The sequence below is a fragment of the Hypanus sabinus genome, chromosome 28 (genome assembly GCF_030144855.1).
Source record: "Hypanus sabinus isolate sHypSab1 chromosome 28, sHypSab1.hap1, whole genome shotgun sequence".
Taxonomy (NCBI): domain Eukaryota; kingdom Metazoa; phylum Chordata; class Chondrichthyes; order Myliobatiformes; family Dasyatidae; genus Hypanus; species Hypanus sabinus.
This window is the reverse complement of record NC_082733.1, coordinates 5,508,903-5,528,578: the sequence shown is the minus strand read 5'-3', so window position 1 is coordinate 5,528,578 and position 19,676 is coordinate 5,508,903. Positions and strand designations below refer to the sequence as shown.

The 19,676-nt window shown below is 41.1% G+C and overlaps 1 protein-coding gene across 5 annotated transcripts in view; it reads right to left on the bottom strand.

Annotated features, from left to right (window-relative positions):
- Positions 1-127: 127 nt before the first annotated feature.
- Positions 128-19,676, bottom strand: part of tex9 (testis expressed 9) — a 98,626-nt gene continuing 79,077 nt past the window's right edge. For 3 of the 5 annotated variants that reach the window (XM_059952537.1, XM_059952538.1, XM_059952535.1), the window contains 4 exons: positions 15,069-15,203; positions 8,734-8,868; positions 8,495-8,605; positions 128-396 (listed from right to left, as the gene is read on the bottom strand). In XM_059952537.1, the coding sequence (XP_059808520.1) occupies positions 8,531-8,605; positions 8,734-8,868; positions 15,069-15,203 (345 nt within the window). In that variant the 3' untranslated portion in view covers positions 128-396; positions 8,495-8,530. Of the gene's footprint in view, positions 397-8,412; positions 8,606-8,733; positions 8,869-15,068; positions 15,204-19,676 lie in introns of those variants that run through there. The other 2 variants (XM_059952539.1, XM_059952536.1) reach the window with 2 other exon arrangements.

Here is a 19,676-nt window from a genome sequence, read left to right as displayed (position 1 = left end):
AATTTGAATATAATTATTGAATTTTGCTGCTGCTCTCAAATTCAGCAGATTCTGGAATATATAGTTCTGTTCTAATACTTTAAATATATTGTCTTTTGGTAAAGTTGAATTCATTTGAGAGAACACCATGATGGGGAATACATTCATAGTTGATCTGTGGAGAATCTATAATGGAAAATCAAGGAACAGGCAGCATAGTCATTGACTGCATGCCCACATGGGCTTTATTTTCTTTTTCAAATGATCTAAGTCCTCTTCCATATTTTAGGTATTAGACCTTAGAATAGCTGGTTCCACATGTGCATTTGATCCAAAAACTGTTGACATTACAAATAGGTAGTGAGTGCCCTGTATGTCCTCCTGGTGATACATCACAAATGGTTTCAAGAGTTCAATCTGGGGGAAACACAAACTGATTAATAAATTGCAGGAGAGAATTAAAGTCATGACATACTGCAGATGCTTTAATGCAAAGATTGGTATAAAATGCACTAAGTAGGCAATCTACATTTATCTTTTTTCTCTAATATCTTGAATATGCTTTACAAAATGCCAGAATTAAGAGAGGATGTTTTCAGATCTTCTTGAACAATGGCACAGATCTGCTACCTCGGTTCTAGGAATCTAGATTTGAGCCTGATCTTGGCTGCTGTACAGAACTTGCATGTTCTCCCTGTGATTATGTGTGTTTCAGAACCTGGTTTTTTAGCACTGGCGTATGTTGTAATATTTGTTAACTTAGCAGCAGTAGTACAATGCAATAGAGAAATATTTTTTTAAAAAAATAACTGAGATATATAAAGTAGTGTAAAAACATATAAGAAAAAGATGGGGTAGTGTTCATGGGTTTCAATGTCTGTTTAGAAATCAGATGGCAGAGGGTAAGAAGCTGTTCCTGAAATGCTGAGTTTCTGCCTTCAGGTTTCTGTACCTCCTTCCTGATGGTAACAATGCCCTGAGTGATGGGGGTCCTTAATAATGGAAGTTGCCTTTCTGAGGCACCGCTCATTGAAGATGTCATAGATACTACAGAAGCTAGTATCCAGGATGGAGTTGTCTAATTTTACAACTTTCTGTAGCTTCTTTCAATCCTGCACAGTAAACCCTTCCATACCAGATAGTGATGCAGCCTGTCAGAATGCTCTCCACGGTACATCTGTATAAGTTTACAGTTAGGTAACAAGCCAAATCTCCTCAAACTCCAATGAAACATTGTCTTGCCTTCTTTATATCTGAATTGATCATTGGGACCAGTTTAGATCCTCAGGGGTACTGACACCCGTGAACTTAATTGCTCACTCTCTCCACTTCTGATTCCCCTGTGAGGATTGATTTGTGTTCCCTCATCTCACCCTTTCTTTGATCTTACTGACTTTGAATGCAAGGTTGTTACTGTGACACCACTCAACTAGCCAGAATATCTTGCTCCTGTACACCCTCTCATCTCTATCTGATATTCTGTTGTATCATCAGCATAATGGGTTTTAGTGAGTTCTCCAGTTTCCTCCCACATCGCCAGGTTATATTAGTAAGTTTGTTTATGCCAAATTATAGATAGATGGAAGGAAAGGGGATGGGAGTAAAGGAGATGATTTGAGTGAGGGAAAATAGTTGGAGAATTAAACTAATGCAAACACAATGACAGCCAGCTTGGACTCAATAACCAAATTGCCTTATGTCATGTAAGGAAATTGAGGTAATCGATGGAAATTGTCATTGAAGGCTTAAAAATTGTCAGCCAGGCTGTCCTGACCTTCAACCTCAACTGCAACCTGCTCACAACCGTCTCACCCTCTCAGGCCTCGTTTTCCTTCTGATTTGTCTTGAATTACCCATCCCCATGGGTTAAAAGTTCTAAAGATTCACAAGTTCTTTTAGGAAATGTCTTGACACTCCATTCTAATTGGCTGACCGTACTCTGTGACTGACTTCTGATTTTAAGCTCGACAGTCATACAGTGAAAAATGTTGAATAAGCACTGGATTTTGTTATAGGAGGATTTGCAGTTGTGGCCATTTCTAGTTTAAATCCTGTTAGTGAGGATATGTCTCATTCTTATGATCCTATCTGGAAGACAGCAAAAGGACTGGAACCACATGGGTATTCAAGAGTGAGCACTCCAGGACAACTGGGTTAACAACTACTCCCAGTCCTTCCAGCATTCACTTGGCTCCTTGATCTCACCCATCCCTCCTACAAGCTATTGTGATTTTGCCTTCCCTCACTTTGTATGTCTGTGCATTTGTTTTCAATACTTAGCAACATGGCCAACTGCCAGGCCTTGGAGAAGAGAAACAGAGAGCTCATTAGGGTGGGGGAAAAAAAACATGTAATACTTTGAGAACTCACAGAATTGAATTGTGATACAGTGGAACAACTAAAATGGTCAGTATTTTTCAGCATCACTCCAGGGTGAACTTTATAGACAGGACTGTTAGTTCTAGCTTTCACTTTCAACAAATAACATAAGTAATGTAGGTATGACTAGACAATCTGTCATCTTAAAATATTTGCCATCATTCCCCACCTAGCACACTAGTCTGTAGCTACTAAGAAATTAGTTCAGTTCTTCAGTGAGTACATGAATGAATGTCAAATATGAAACAGGATCCATCACACGAACAGTTAATGACCTAGAAATTCTACTGTTTATTTTAGTGTTGTGTGCAATAAGAAAATGTTTTTTGGATAAAGTGAAATACAGTAAAATTATTTCTGGATCATTTTGGGTCACTCCAGAAATTTAACCATCTCACAAACTATCTGCTCAGCTGATACCTTTTGCCCTATCTGTGGAGGGGGGGGGGGTCTACATTTTCTCCAGACCCAGTGTGGAAGCAAGTCATCCTTGATAGCAGGGACTACCTAAAAAGACTATTGTGGGACACATAATTTCTCTAAAATTCAACCTGTGACAATAAATTGGTATAAATGAAAAGAGTTTTTTTTGTTTGGAAACTTGAGCCATCCCTTTCAGCATCATCATCTTTCAGAATATTCAGAAGTCTAGTTTGTCCAGGCAAAAGATAGTTAGCTTTTGGGGATGTAGCCATGTCTAGGTAATTTGCAAAGAGAGGCACAATGAAGGCTGATGGAGACATTTTAGTTTTGAAATACGTACACTGGTCGAGGACCAACATGTCAACAAATGATAGGTATGCCAAGCTTTGACAAATTTCAACTGGTCATAAGAGAAAATCCTGGTAGTAGTTATACTGTAAGAAATCAAAACCTAGCTGGTACAATATTAATTTTCCCTAAGCATAGCTCTGTGGGTGATGCTTACCAGCAATAAATGTGCCACAGGATAGAAAAAATGGTAAGTAGTGATCAAGAAGTGGCAATACTAAACTGTGAATCTTCTGTAGCTGGTTAAAAAATAGAATAGAGATGAAGGATCTTGGCCCAAAACATCGACTGTTTACTGTTTTCCATAGATAACTGCCTGGACTACGGAGTTCCTCCAGTATTTTGTGTGCGTTGCTTGGACTTACAGCATCTGCAGATATTATCATGTTTGAGGTAATTCTCACCAAGTCAACCAAGTCTCCATCCAATCATAACAATAGATCACTGTTTGGTTGTAAAAGAAAATGACTAGAAATATGACACTGGATTAGAATGCTTGATAGTCTAGTTAAATTTGCTACTTTGTAGTTGTCCTTATTGATGATATTTAAAAAGAAATAATTAATTTAACAATAACATTAAGTGTGTTTAGACCATAAGACATAGAAGCAAAATTAGGCCATTCAGCCCTTCGAATCTGCTCCACTATTCTACCATGGCTGATCCCAGATCCCACCCAACCCAATACCCAACCCTTCTCGCCATATCCTTTGATGCCCCGACCAATGAAGAAATTATCAACTTCCGCTTTAAACATCCCCATGGACTTGGCCTCCACCACAGTCTGTGGCAGAGCATTCCACAGATTCCACTGCACTCTGGCTAAAACAAAAAAAATCCTCTACCTCTATTCTAAAAGGTTGCTCCTCAATTTTGAGGCTGTGCCCTCTGGTTCCGGATACCCCCACCACAGGAAATATCCTCTCGACATCTACCTTACCTAGTCCTTTCAACATTTGGTAGGTTTCAATGAGATCCCCCTGCATTCTTCTAAGTTCCAGTGAGTACAGTAACGGTCCTGGTGTATTAAACCCTACATTCCCAGAATCATCTCTGTGAACCTACAGTGACAATATAGTGTCACTGGACTCTACAATGACAACACATGTTTTGATATATGGGGCCCAAAACTGTTGATAATACTCCAAGTGTGGCTTGACTAGTGTCTTATAAAGCCTCAGCATTTATGCCCTTGCTTTTATATTCCATTCACCTTGAAATAAATACCAGCATTGCATTTGTCTTCTTTACCACAGACTAAACATGTAAATTTAACCTTCTGGGAATCTTGCATGAGGATTGCTAGGTCCCTCTGAACCTCTGATGTTTGAATTTTCTCCCCATTAGATGACAGTATGCACTACTGTTCCTTTTACTAAAATGCATTATCACACATTTCCCAACACTGTATGCAATCTGCCACTTTTTTACCCATTCTTCCAATTTGTCTAAGTCCTTCTGCAATCACGTCGCTTCCTCAGCACTACCTACCCCTTCACCTATCTTCCATATGTTAGCTTGTTCATATCATCCACAAACTTTGCCATGCAGCCATCAATTCCATTATCTAAACACAAAAATACAACTGCACATGCTGTGGATCAAAGAATACGTACACGACGCTGGAAGTACTCAGCAGGTCAGGCAGCATCCGTGAGAAAAGAGTAGCCAATGTTTCGGGCCGAGACCCTTCATCAGGAATGGTGGGGGAGAGAGGGCCGAAGCCCAGTAATAGAGATAGGGGAGGGGAAGGGCTAGAGGTATCAGGTGGAGAACCAATCAGAGGAAGGATAAAGGGGGGAGGGGATAAGCATGAAAAAACTGTCGAGATAAAGGAGCAGAAAGTTGAAAGGGGAGAGGGGCAGAGAGGGACCTAGGATGGGGGGAGGGGGAGGGGGAGGGAATTACCGGAAATTGGAGAATTCAATGTTCATACCATCAGGCTGGAGGCTACCCAGATGGTAGATGAGGTGTTGCTCCTCCAACCTGAGTTTGGCCTCATCTTGGCAGTAGAGGAGGCCATATATCTAGATGGGAATGAGAGGCAGAGTTGAAGTGGGTAGCAACCGGGAGGTCCTGTCTATTGTGACGGAATGAGCGGAGGTGCTTGATGAAGTGGTCCTCCAATCTGCATCAGGTCTCGCCGATGTAGAGGAGGCCGCACCGGATGCAATAGACAACTCCAGCAGACTCGCAGGTGAAGTGTTGCCTCACCTGGAAGGACTGTCTGGGGCCCGGAATGGTGGTAAAGGGGGGAGGTGTGGGGACAGGTGTAGCATTTGCGCTTACAGGGATAAGTGCTGAGTGGGAGTTCTGTGGGGTGGGACGTGTGGACCAGGTAGTTGCAGAGGGAGCGATCCCTGCGAAAAGCTGAGAGGGGTAGGGAGGGAAAGATGTGCTGCGTGGTGGCATCCTGTTGAACGTGGCGGAAGTTGCGGAGCATAATGTGTTGGATCCAGAGGCTGGTGGGGTCGTAGATGAGGACAAGGGGAACCCTGTCCCTGTTGTGATGACGGGAGGATGGGTTAAGGGTTGAAGTGCGGGAGGTGGAGGAGATGCGGGTGAGAGCATCTTTGATGACGCGAGAAGGGAAACCACGATCCAGAAAGAAAGAGGACATTTGAGAAGTCCTGGAACAGAAAGCCTCATCCTGGTAGCAGATGCGGCGGAGACGGAGGAACTGGGAATAGGGAAAGGCATTTTTGCATTGGGCAGGGTGGGAAGAGGTATGGTCAAGATAGTTATGGGAGTCAGTGGGTTTGTAGAAGATGTCAGTGGATAGTCTGTCTCCGGAGATGGAGACTGAGAGATCAAGAAAGGGGAGAGAAGTGTCCGAGATGGACCAAGTGAATTTAAGGGCTGGGTGAAAGTTAGAAGCAAAGTTGATGAAATTGACGAGAGCATGGGTACAGGAAGCAGCACCAATGTAGTCGTCGATGTAGTGGAGGAGAAGTTGGGGAGTGGTGCCAGTATAGATTTGGAGCATAGACAGTTCCACATAACCCACAAAGAGGCAGGCATAGCTAGGGCCCTTGCGAGTTCCTTCCAGGTGAGGCAACACTTCACCTGTGAGTCTGCTGGAGTCGTCTATTGCATCCGGTGCTCCCGGTGAGGCCTCCACTACATCGGCGAGACCCGACGCAGATTGGGGGACCGCTTCGTTGAGCACCTCCGCTCCATCCGTCACAATAGACAGGACCTCCCGGTTGCCACCCACTTCAACTCTGCCTCTCATACCCATCTAGATATGTCCATACATGGCCTCCTCTGCTGTCATGATGAGGCCAAACTCAGGTTGGAGGAGCAACACCTCATCTACCGTCTGGGTAGCCTCCAGCCTGGTGGTATGAACATTGAATTCTCCAATTTCCAGTAATTCCCTCCCCCTCCCCCCACCCTAGGTCCCTCTCTGCATCTCTCCCCTTTCAACTTTCTGCTACTTTATCTCGACAGTTCTTTCATGCTTATCCCCTCCCCCCTTTATCTTTCCTCTGATTGGTTTTCCACCTGGCGGCTCTAGCCCTTCCCCATCTCCTATCTCTATTACTGGGCTTCGGCCCTCTCTTCCTCCCCGTTCCTGATGAAGAGTCTCGGGCTGAAACGTTGGCTACTCTTTTCTCACAGATGCTGCCTGACCTGCTGAGTTCTTCCAGCGTTGTGTACGAATTCCATTATCTAAATCATTGACAATGTGACCCCTTAGTGATTCCAATACTGACCCCTGAGGAACACTCCTAGTCACTGGTAGCCAACCAGAAAAGGTTCCTTTTATTCCCCTCATTACCTCCTGCCTGTCAGCTATTCCGCTATCCATTATCTTTCCTATAATGCCACAAGACTTTATCTGGTTAAGCAGTGTCATCTGTGGCACCTCATTGATGCCTTTTGAAAATCCAAGTAAACGACATCCACTGCCTCTCCTTTGTCCACCAAGCTGGTTACTTCTTCAAATAACTCTAACAGATTGGTCAGGCAAAATTTCCCTTAACAGAAACTGTGCTGTCTTTTGACTTATTTTATCATTAGTCTCCAAATACCCTGAAACCTCATCCTTAATAATAGACTCCCAACACTTTCCCAACCACTGAGGTTAGGCAAACTCAGCCTAAATTCTGGTGATCTGTAAGGAAAATGAACAAAAATGTCCAAACCAAAATATAGTCAACAAGTACTTCCTACTGTCAGTTTGGATCACTTAAAGCTCCTGAAATTAGAAGCTAATAATGAAAAAGCATCTCTGTAGTTCAGATTTAAGAACAGAGAATATGTGCAATCAGATTTACAACAGTAACCGTTCTATATTTAATTGACCATGAGGATGATGCACCATCAATAACTCTTGGAGACGGGAGGCAAACGATAGGCTTTTATTAGCTGCAAACGTGACCACAACATCTTGGAGACTGAGGGAGGAGCAGTGCCTCCAATCGCCATTATAAGGGGTCTGTGGGAGGAGCCACAGGAGTAGTCAGCAGAGGGGTGTGTCCAGACAGGTATACATAGTTTACCACATTCACCCCCCCCCTTTGTTTTAAAAGAGAGTCCCCATGGGGCGAAGTTTCTCACAAGTATATTTACAGGTTAAGTCTATCAGGTGGTCGAGTTTCTCACTGCGATCTACGTAGCACCGGTGACGGTGGTTGTGCTGGCTCCGGCCTGACTTGAGGTGCCAGCCCGTTAGTCGTCAGTAATCCCTCATACGTGTGCCTGGTGCCTGGTATGGGAGTGTCGTGAGGAGTCTGCGCAGGGCTTGGTGTGCGTGTGGGCCTCGGCTGAGAGGGCAGTGTGCGCGCGGTCTCGTGGGTGTATACATACATACACACACACACACACACACACACACACACACCCACCCATCCACCGGTGGGTACAGGGTTCATAGTCACTGTGGAGTGTTCGGGATAGGGGTCTGGTGCTCCTGCGGGCGCCAGGTCGCGGACGGAGACCGTGTCCTCCTGCCCATCAGGTAAGACCACGTAGGCATACTGGGGGTTCGCATGAAGTAGGTGAACCCTCTTGACCATCGGGGAGTATTTATTGCTCCTTGCATGTTTCCGGAGCAGTTAATAAAATTGATGCACCATCAATAACTTCGGAGATGGGAGGCTTTTATTAGCTGCAAATGTGACCACAACATCTTGGAGACTGAGGGAGGAGCAGTGCCTCCAATCGCCTTTATACAGGGGTCTGTGGGAGGAGCCACAGGAGCAGTCAGCAGAGGGGCATGTCCAGACAGGTATATACATAGTTTACCACAGAGGATAAATGGTAAAAAAAACTAAATGAAGATAAAATAGCTTTATTTCTTTAAAATAATTATGTAGTACTAAACAATTAACAGACTTTGTATTCAAATATATTTTACCATATTAGCCTATTACTCTGTTGTCTTTCCTTCCAATCAGTTTCCCCATTCCAAAGCTTTAATAAATTCTTCCTCTGTGAAGGACAGCATCTTAGCAGCTTCCATGTGCATCTTGACAATAAAACATATGTATGATGTTAGTGGTATTATAAATTACCAATCAAGCACCAGATTACTTTGTACTACTAATTTTTCAAACAAGATAAAGTCACAAAATACCACTTCTTTCATTTTCATACCTTTTGCCTTTTTAGAATGTCTATCAGCTTCATTTGTTTCTTAAAGCCAGTCATAAGCTCAGTTTTCTGCTTCTCCAACTTCTTGTTTTCAGTCTTCAGCTGATCAATCGTTAGTTTTTCTTGGTTAGTTATGTCCTAATAATAAACATTAGCATGTTTTACAATTATACATCGAGTTTATCTTGGGCTTGTCCAGTAAAGCATCTTCCCATTTGAAATAACAAAGACATGGAGTTCTTTCAGTAGCCACAAACCTGAATGCAGTGAATAATACAAATAAGTATTATGTTCTCAGGGTATTCTTTAAGACCTGGTATTGAATAGTGTTAGTATTTACTATTGGTAGAATTAACAAGTAATGAATTGCTAAGGAGATGTAACACTAAGTGTCATAGGAAGTCATTCCTACCTGTGGCCATCAAACTTTACAACTCCTCCCTCGGAGTGTCAGACACCCTGAGCCAATAGGCTGGTCCTGGACTTATTTCCACTTGGCATGATTAACATTTATTTAATTATTTATAGTTTTATATTGCTATATTTCTTCACTATTCTTGGTTGGTGCAGTTGTAACGAAACTCAGTTTCCCCTGGGATCAATAAAGTATGTCTGTCTGTCTGGGAATAGAGGAAATATAAAGAACAAGACCAATGGCATGGTAGTGTAGTGATTAGCACAATGCTTTACAGTTCCAGTGACCCAGTTCAATTCCCACCACTGTCTGCAAGGAGTTTGTACGTTCTCCCATGACCACATGGTCTTCCTCCAGATGCTCTGGTTTCCTCCCACAGTCCAAACATGGTCTGTAGGTTAACTGGTCATTGTAAATTGTCCTGTGATTAGGCTAGGTTTAATTTGGGGGATTGCTGGGTGGCACGACTGGAAGGGCTTATTCCGCATTGTATCTCAATAGACAAATAAAAGCAAAGTTAGCAAAGATGCTGGAACTAAGTGGAGAGGCATCAGTCATGAAGATAGAAATGAACCAAAAAGGCCAATGATCTTTAAGCCAAAGATAGCATTTCTTTTCTAGAGTAGAGGTTGAAGGGAATATCTGATAAATATTGCAGTTGCAAAGGTAAGTACAGACTCTTGACAGAATGTTCAGTTACAAAAGAATATAAGAAGCAGGAGTGTAGGCCATCTGGCCCATCGACCCTGCCCACCCATTCAATAAGATCATGGCTAATCTGTCCGTAAACTCAGCTCCATCTACCTTCCTTTTCCCCATAACCCTTAATTCCCTTACTATGTAAAAATATAAATGTATTTTAAATATATTTAGTGAAGAAGCCTCAACTGCTACCCTGGGCAGAGAATTCCACAGATTCACCACTCTCTGGGTCTGAAGCAACTCTTGTCCTGGTGTCATCTGCTGATCTATTCTACCACAGCCATGATGACTCAGAATTCCACTGAACTAGAGGAGGTTCGTGTAGTTTAACAAACACAAGTGCTGATACATGATTTATGAGAATACTTGAACGTTTTGTTGTTGTTGTTATCAAGTTCATGTGACTGAATCCTCTCTCATTCTCAGCAGTACTAATAAGAATAACTTGTGAACAGCTCAGTAATGGGCGTAAAGCTTGGGGGATGCAGCATCCATGATCCTCCACATAATCACTGAAGACGTTTATTACAGAGGAGGAAGAAAGCTTAAACCTCTTACAGAGAGATGATATTGCAGCTTCTCCATAATTAGGCAGTATTTCAGCAGGCCAGTTATCTTTATCAAGGTCACACATTTCACTTAGTAGGGATTTATACATATTTTTGAGGTTTAGAAGTTTAAGAACCTTTTAAGGATGTTGCCGTGAACATACGGTGCTGCAAATTGTTTATAAGACTAATAAGAAATTAATGGATAATAAGATAATTAATGGAGACAATTTTGTTATTGCTTGTTAAGGTGATTTCTCCAAACTTCCTCTTTTCAACTGTCTCTTGAGTTTTTGTACCAGGTTGCTCTTTCAGTCCATGCAGTGATCTTATGCTCCGTTGGATCAGTTTATCTGCATAAGCAATCATAGTAGTGCGTTTCTGTAAACACTCTGACAGTAAACCAAGTTCATGCAACGTGTCATACATTAGAGCTAAGTCCAATAGAAACTGTCCTTCAACAGAGCTTCATAGGTTTTTCTGTCACTCCCAGATCTTGTTTCATCCTTTATTACTTTTTCAAAATGAAAGCGCAATGCTTCATAATTTTGCCACACTGCTGAAACTGTTCGAAATGAGCTAGCTACCCATCTGGTGCCCAGAACATAGCCTATTTTGCAAATTTGTTGTTCTAGTTGAGAGGCACATTCAGACAGTTCCTTTTGATTTAGGGGAAACAGAGTACAATTTGTCCATGAATGATTGAAAATGATTTATTCCATGAACTTCTCTAATCGAATCACCTATTGCAAGCTCTAATCTGTGATTAGGACAGTGCCAAATTATCACATCAGGGTAACGTTCCTTGAGAATTGTAGCAACACCAGATTTGACAGCAAGCATTACGCTCGCCCCATCACTAACAAGGTTCTGTTTCAAGTAAGAGTCATCAAACCCATGGTTATTGAAACAGTTCAATAGATGCTTAACAATAGTTGCAGCTTTCTGATCAGGCAGTTCAATTAGATCTAAAAACATAAAAATGGGGATCACCTTCCTTAACTATTAGGGCAGTCTTAATACTCAGGCTTGTTGATTCATCAATGAGAACAGAAAAATTGCCATTTATCTGCTTGATATGCTGGCAAATTTTCTTTTTCATATTAATGCAGTCCCATTCCAATGTCAATACCCTTTTTTTTGAAGTTCCAATAAGCCAAAGTGATCAGAGTATGGTCTGTCATTCTGAGCTAAATAACATGCAGAATGAAAAATTGAACAAGTTGTCTTTAGATGTGAAGCATTCATGGTGTCACATAATGTTTCAAGGGCATCTTCACTAGCTATATTTTCAACACTTAGAGCAGCAGTGTGAGCTTTTGATAGTTTGTGATTAACAATTTTTTTTTCTGAGATCTCAAGCATGTACTTCGATCGGCTCCGTGATAGGATACTTGGTACATCTGCCATGCCGATTCTCCTGTGATCTTAAGTTCTTGAGGCTGTAGTGCTTTACATAGCTAGCCTGCCATCCCTTACTAGCCTTAAGCTCCTTCCTCTTACTCTCCTCAACCCCCTCACAGTAGTGCTCATAGAGGCTAAATGCTCTTTCACGCATAATTTTGCCATCAACAGGGATATGCTTCTGTGACATGTCCTCTAGCCATGCACTTAATGCTTTCTTAGTCTTTGCAAGAACTTTATCACGAACCACAGAGACAATTTTTGCCATTTTAGGGGTAGCACTAACACTTCTATGAATTTCAGCTTCTTTCTGCTTTATTGTGCGAATGCTCGATTCGTTCTTACCGACCTTACAGCCCACTTCGGCAAGCGACACGCCACTTTTCAGAAGATCTAAGATTTTCATTTTCTCGGCGAACAATGCTCAAACAACGAGTGAAATGGTGGGAGGCTACAGCAGGGTATGCTGGGACAACAGGTTGAGCGAGGAGGAACTTCACAAAACAGTCACAGCTCCAGGATTTCACCAAAAATGTTATTAGTGGTATTTTCCCCATCAGCCACCACCCTCTCTTCCCTGCTTCCGTAAAATTCCCTCTATTTAATATGCAGCCGTTGTTAAATTCCCCACTTGTTTATTTCGACATTTTTTTTTACAATGGTGCTGGAGCGGTGCTCCGGTGAGCTCTGGCAGCACTGCACTCCTGGACTGCAGGTGTTTTATCAGGACCTTTGTGAGGACTCAGTCTGAAATGTCAACTGTTCATTCCTTTTTTTGATGCTGCTTGACCTGCTGAGTTCTTCCAGCAATTTGTGTGCATTGCGTTGATTTCCAGCATCTGTGTCTCAAAAAATGCAGATACAGAAAATTTTTTAAAAAAATGCAGATGATGCTGAAAAATCTGAAATAGAAACAGAGGCAGCTGGAAATGTTCAGCAAACCAGGTAGCATCTGTGGAGCAGATTATGATTCCAAGAAGGTAAATGTTACGATTAGCTTTAACATTTATGTCCTGCTCCAGTTGCACAACCCTGGTGAGTCTAGATCTAAAATCTAGAAAGCAGGTCTGATCTCCTTACCCAGGGAAGGACAGAGTTGCAATACAGCGAGTCTAGCAAAAGTTCTTCAAATTCATTCCTGGGATGGCAGATTTGAGAAGTTAAACAGACAGCCTATATTCACAAGTTTCAAAGGATCGAAGAGGTGATTTTATTGTAAAGTACAAAATTGTAACAGAAGAGAGTATATGCAGTGATGATATTTCCCCTCACTGTGGCATTTGAAACTGGGCCTCATTATTAAAATAAGGAGCTGGCCACATAACAGAACAGTTCAGGCCCTTTGGTGCACAATGTTGTGCCAATCCTTTAACCTACTCCTGTTACATGTCCACATTTTGATTCTTGTAAGTGTCACATGACTTTAGTTTTGTTTACTGAGTGTAACATACCTATAGACTTGTATTGCTGGAAACTCTTAGTTTTGATGCCTGGGACGTCACATGATTTACTAGGAATCCATGGTTTTGTCTCTGTGAGCGTCACGTGATGACATATCCCCAACAGTATAAAAGAGCAACGCCAACTGCTCAAGGAGTCAAAGTGAAAGGAGGCGCAGTCGCACGAACAGGAGTAATTCGAGTCAATGGAAAAAGAGACTGAGGGTGAAGATTGCAACGACCCCACAAGGAGTGGGTTAGTCAGCAGCATGCTGTGCATTTCGAATTGTGACTGACATTTCGTGAAATCCATATGTGGATTGTGGCACCCACTTTTGGTTAACCCCTGCATGGTCTCGGGTCTTGTGTGGTGGCTATTTTGGCGAAAGGACAGTCCCTGTCAGTTACGTTGTGAAATCTCGCTCTTTGTGGACTCTTCAGAATGTTACGTCATGGCTGGGAGTAGCTGCAACTGCTACTTCATTTACCCAGTGTCCGAACTCTGTGGACTGCGGGAAAACTACTCTGCACTGCTGCAAACTTCAGTAACTGTTTCTTTGCCTCTGTGAGATCGCTTCTCCGCTGTATTTTGAATCTTCGTTTCTTCAAGAATCACCTCTTCACTACATTTTGAATCTAAAAGTCTCTCCTCTCAACTACCCCATGAATCACTAATCAAATTTCTTGAACTGACATTCTAAGACTGTGCTGGAGTAAGACTTTGTTAAGAGTTGTTTCTAAGTTTAAACTGCTTGGGAGCTATAGACGCATATTGCTGTTAACTTCTGTTTAAGTTAGTCGCTTGTTTAATTTTCTATGGTTCTGCGTGAGTGTTAATAAATTTTGTTGTTTTCAATAATTTCCTGACTCCATTCTACATCTATTGTTGCTGGTCCATAACACTCCAAAATCAATCTAACCCTTTCCTCCCACATAGCCCTCCATTTTTCTTTCATCCAGGTGCCTTTTTAAGAGTTTCTTAAATGTCCCTAAATATAACTGTATATACTACCATGCTTGGCAGTGCATTCCACATATCTACCACACTGTGTAAAAAAAATCCTGCTTCTGACATCTACCTATACTTTCCTCACAACACTTAACATTATGCCCCCTTATATTAGTTAGCCAATTCCTCCCTGGGTAACATTTCTGGCTATCCACGATCTATGCCTCTTGTCATCTTGTACACCTCTATAAAGTCACTGCTCATCCTCCTTCGTTCCAAAGAGAAAAGCCCTGGCTCATTCAACGTATCCTCATAAAACATACTTTCTAATCCAGACATCATCCTGGTAAATCTCCTCTGCACTCTCTCCAAAGCTTCCACGTCCTTCATATAATGAAGCGATCAGAAATAAACACAATAAGGAGAGATTGAAGTAATGATGTTTTTTTCTATAATTGTATGTTTGAGGGTTGTGCAGGATTAATTGCAGAATTCATTTAAGAAAGGAATTAATGGAATTTTAGATATCAAGAGATAAGTGGCTATTGAAGGAAAGAGGCACTAGGTAAAGAATCAGTCATGGATGGCAGAGGAGGTACAAGGTACCAAATATCCCTATTTCTGATTTCCTGTTTCTTGTTCTCATATCAATCTTTTCAGTCGCCTCAAGAAACTAAGGAACGGAGTGGAAACAAATCATGCTCAATCCTGAAGGGCATGCAACTCAATCAAAAAATTGCAATGACTGCAGGCTTGTAATGGAGCACACTCAGTGATTTGGGTTTAAAATCAGGATTCATTACTTTAGTGACACTTCTCTAACTTGCTCTGCCTTCAAGCATTGCTCAGTGTGGGATTGGTAAAGTTTTCTGTAGGCTTACCTTATTACTCTGCTTCAGTTTATTAAGTTCTGCTTTGTATTTTTCAGCCTCTTCTAATGCCCTGTTCAGGCGAACCTCTGTGGCACTATGGTTTGTAGCAAATTGCTTCTGGGCTCTTTTCTGGCTGTCTAATTCCTAGGTTAACAATTCCATAAAAATGTTATAGAATGATCAGTTACAATACGTCAAAATATTGGAAAACATTTATTTATATTGTAATGAATAGGTATTTATTTATAATAGGCTTTACTTTTACACAAAAAAGCTCAGGCTCTGCAAATATAGACAAATATAAAGCATTTCTCAAAAACTGAACCTATTTGTTGACTCAGTTTTATGTGGATTATCCAGTGGAAAAAAAATAGAAATGTTGATTTTTGGTTATTTAATAATACAGCCCTTTCATTAACTTTCATAGATAACATAAATAAATGACCCAAACCTCCCTCCCCAAATTAGCCATCCGTTGGGAGTGATTTCAACCAAAATTAGAAAGACAACATTTTTGAGAATTCAAACCCTTCCATTGGACCAAGTTACACTTACTGCTACCTTTCTTATAGAAGATTTTGTTTTATATGTGTACAGGATATTTACATATTTTTATTGACTGTGTAAGTATTTGAAACATCAATGGCATGAAGGATGTTGTATAAAATGTATACAATTTCCTTATATAGTACATATCTAAAAATCTATATATGTTATGTGGTCTTTGCAACTGGGTGAAACTCCAATTTGAATGTTGTTTCTAAAAAAAATTGACGAGATTGAAGTCAATGCTGACACGCTCTTTTATAGGACACTGCAAGCACTTTTAGAACTCCAAAATGTCACCTGTAGTGCACACACATATGTTAGGCAAATCACACTGAAGGCTGTAATAGTGAGGACTTAAGTGCATTCATAGGTTAAAGAAAGTTTGTAGATTTTGATTTAAAGCAGCATATGGAAGACCTCAAAAGTCCAGCCAACAGGGATTCGCGGCTGAATATGCTTTTAAAAGCCGGAATGTTTCCTTCCAGAGCACTGTTTTAAACAGATAATCCAACATTGATTAGGTGGAAACTCGTTGATTTCTTTGGGCTGTTTGAACACAATCATAGGTGTTTCAATAATTGTATCAAGTTGCAAGTATTAAAGGGGGTGGTAACAATCACTGAAAAAAGTTGTGGTGGACTTCAGAGCTTCTGCACAAAGCAGTTTTACCAGTCTCCTGGTTGACATCAAGGTTTACTCAAAAAACAGTTGTTCCCACACATTTGTATTACCTTCAGTGTCCCTGAAATACAGCACTCCCAGTAACGTGAGAAAACTAAGCACTATTACTGAAGAGGACATAATGGAAGGAAAAGTTTGCATATTGTTATCTTGTTACCCCACAGCACTCTTTATTAATAAGAATTCCAGATTGGGATCTGTGGCTTCCATTGTGTTTTTCTCCCTTAGTTAATGTCATTTGTTACTAAGTTGTATATGTTCATGGCACATGATACATGAAGTGAGTGATGAAGTGCAACATTTTCAAAATAACAACATTATGTCTAATAACGAAATTCTTTGCTCAATCTTATATGGGGCAGGATGCAGTTCACTATTTGTGCACCATATGATAGCTGAAAGAGAATATATCTCCCTCATTTTCTTGCTACAGTGTGATTATATGCACTGAATTCATACAGGTTATAGTGGGTCATGACACCTTTGAGAACTTATAGCAAGTAAAGGATTGGCTGATGGAGAATGATAATAAACATTCTTGTGCTCAACAGGTATGTGTAAGATGCTTACAATAAAAGCTGTATTACCAGAGCAAATCTAACACTGCAGACCATCAGCACAATGTTTCTGCTGCCCACAGAGCTCTGCACCATCACTGCAATACTCATCTGAGCACGTTTCAAATTTGGTAGTGTTCTCCCAAATATTGCACTACTTTATTGGCTCATTGTAACATGACCACCTTTATCACCAGCAATGATTGAGGACAAGTCCTAAATCTTTCTTAATTGCCTAGGTTGTTCAATCCAAACAATTCATCTTTGTGTACAGTAACTAGAATCTCAGCTTCCTTTCTATCAAGTTTTCTTCTATCATCAATCAACATCGCATCTACATGGACATAATAGAATTAATATTTTCTGCTGTCTTTTAATATTTGCGAAGTGCATTTATAAATTAAGTCATGCCATTTATCGGTCAATTAATTACAAAAGCGCATTTCTTTAGTTCCAATCTCCATTTTGCTTTTACATGCCTTGTTGCTTCTGCCGCACTGTACCTTGTACCTCACTGACCCATTGATCCTACCTGGTCTGCCTGCATGTCACACAGAATTCCACACCGTGATTCAGCCTTCACTGGCACTCCCCTCAGTTGCAGTGCATGCATAATTTTAAGTTCAAGAGAATATATAATTACTGTTTCTAATATAGCATAAACAAACACCTTATTTTTAGATCGTAAGATATAAGGAAAAAATAGGCCAATTGGCCCATTGAGTCTGCTCCACCATTCCACCATGGCTGAGTTATTATCCTTTTCAACTCCATTCCCTTCTGCATACTGCCCATAACCTTTGACCACCTTACTAATCAAGAACCTATCGACTTCCTTTTTAAATACACCCAATGACTTGGCTGCCTACAAAGCTGCCTATGGCAATAAATTCTACAGATTTTCCATCCTCTGGCCAAAGAAATTCTTCCTCATGTCTGTTCTAAGGAGATGTTCTTCTACACTGACACTGTGTCCTCTGGTCCTAGACTCTTTCATTATAGGAAACTCTCTCTACATCCATTCTTTCTGGGCCTTTCAATATTCGATAGGTTTCAATGAGATCTCCAACCCCCTCCCCCCACCCACATCAAACACCCTTTCATTCCTGGGATCATTCAAGTGAACCCCCTCTGGACCCTCTCCAATGCCGACACATCCTTTTTTAGATAAGAGTCCAAAACTGCTCACTATATTCCAAGTGCAGTCTAGCCAATCCCTATAATGCCTCAGCATTACAATCTTGCTTTTATATTCTAGTCCTCTCAAAACGAATACTAACTCTGCATTTGACTTCCTTTCTACCAACTCAACCTGCGAGTTAATTTCTGGGTAATCCTGCACAAAGATTCCCAAGTCTCTTTGCACCTCTGATTTCTGAGTTTGCTTTCTATTTAGAAAATAGTCCACACCATTACTCCTTCTACCAAAGTGCATGACCATACGCTTCCCATCTGCGATTTCTTTGCCTATTATCCTAATCTGTCTAAATCCTTCCACAGACTCCCTGCTTCCACACTACCTGCCCCTCTACCTATCTTTGTAACATTCACAAACTTGGCTATAAAACCATAAATTCCATTATTGAAAACACTGACATTTAAAGTGAAAAGAAGCTGTCCTAACATCGACTCCTGCGGACACCACTCGTCACTGGCAGCCAACAAGATAAGGCCCCCTTTATTCCCACTTTGCCTCCTTCCAGTCAGTCAACCTTCTAACCATTACTAGTATATTTACTGTAAACTATGGGCTCTTACCTTGCCTAGCAGCCCCATGTGCAGCATCTTGTCAAAGACCTTCTGAAAATCCAAGTAAACAACACCCACTGGCTCTCCTTTATTTATCCTGCTGTATTTTCCTCAAAGAATTCCAATGAATTTGCCCTTATAAAACCATGCTAACTTTGACCTACTTTATCATGTGTCTCCAAGTACACCAAAACCTAATCCTTAACCATCTTAACATCTTCCAAACCACTGAGGTCTGACTAACTGGCCTATAATTTCCTTTCCTCTGCATCTCTTCCTTCTTGAAGAGTGGCATGACATTTGCAAGTACCCTAAATAATCCTTAATTATAAAGTCCAACAGCTTACCAACCACTGAATTTCCTGTCTTTAGTCTCCCTTCTTTCTTAAAGATTGGAGTGGCGTTTGTAATTTTGCAGTCCTCTAGAATGATTCCACAATATAGTGATTTTTGAAAGATCACTACTAATGCCCCAACAATCTCTCTGGATATCTTTTTCAGAGCCCTGGGATATAATCCATCTGGTCCACATGACTTATCTAACTTCAGACATTTCAGCTTCCAAAGCACCTCCTCCTTAGTAATAGTGACTACACTCACTCTGTCTTGACACTCTCAAATTTCTGGCATACCGTTGGTGTTTTCCACAGTGAAGACTGACGCAAAATTCTAACTCTCCATCAATCTCATCAGCCATTACTAACTCTCCAACGTAATTTTCCAGTGGTCCGATATCCACTCTTGCCCCTCTTTTACTTTGTGAAAGAGCATATATGTGAAAAAACTTTTGATATCCTGTTTTATATTATTATCTAGTTTACCTTCATATTTCATCTTTTCTTATGACTTTTTTAGTGGCCTTTTTGTTGGTTTTTAAAAGCTTCCCTATCTACTCCCCAATTTTCAATACTGTATTATTGTATCTCTTTTGCTTTTATGTTGTCTTTGACTTCCCTTTTCAGCCACAGTTGCCTCATCCCTTTAGAGTACCGCTTCTTTGGGATGAAGCTGTCCCATGCCTTCGGAATTGCTCCCTGAAACACCAGTCATTGCTGCTCTGTTGCTATCCCTGCTAGTGTCC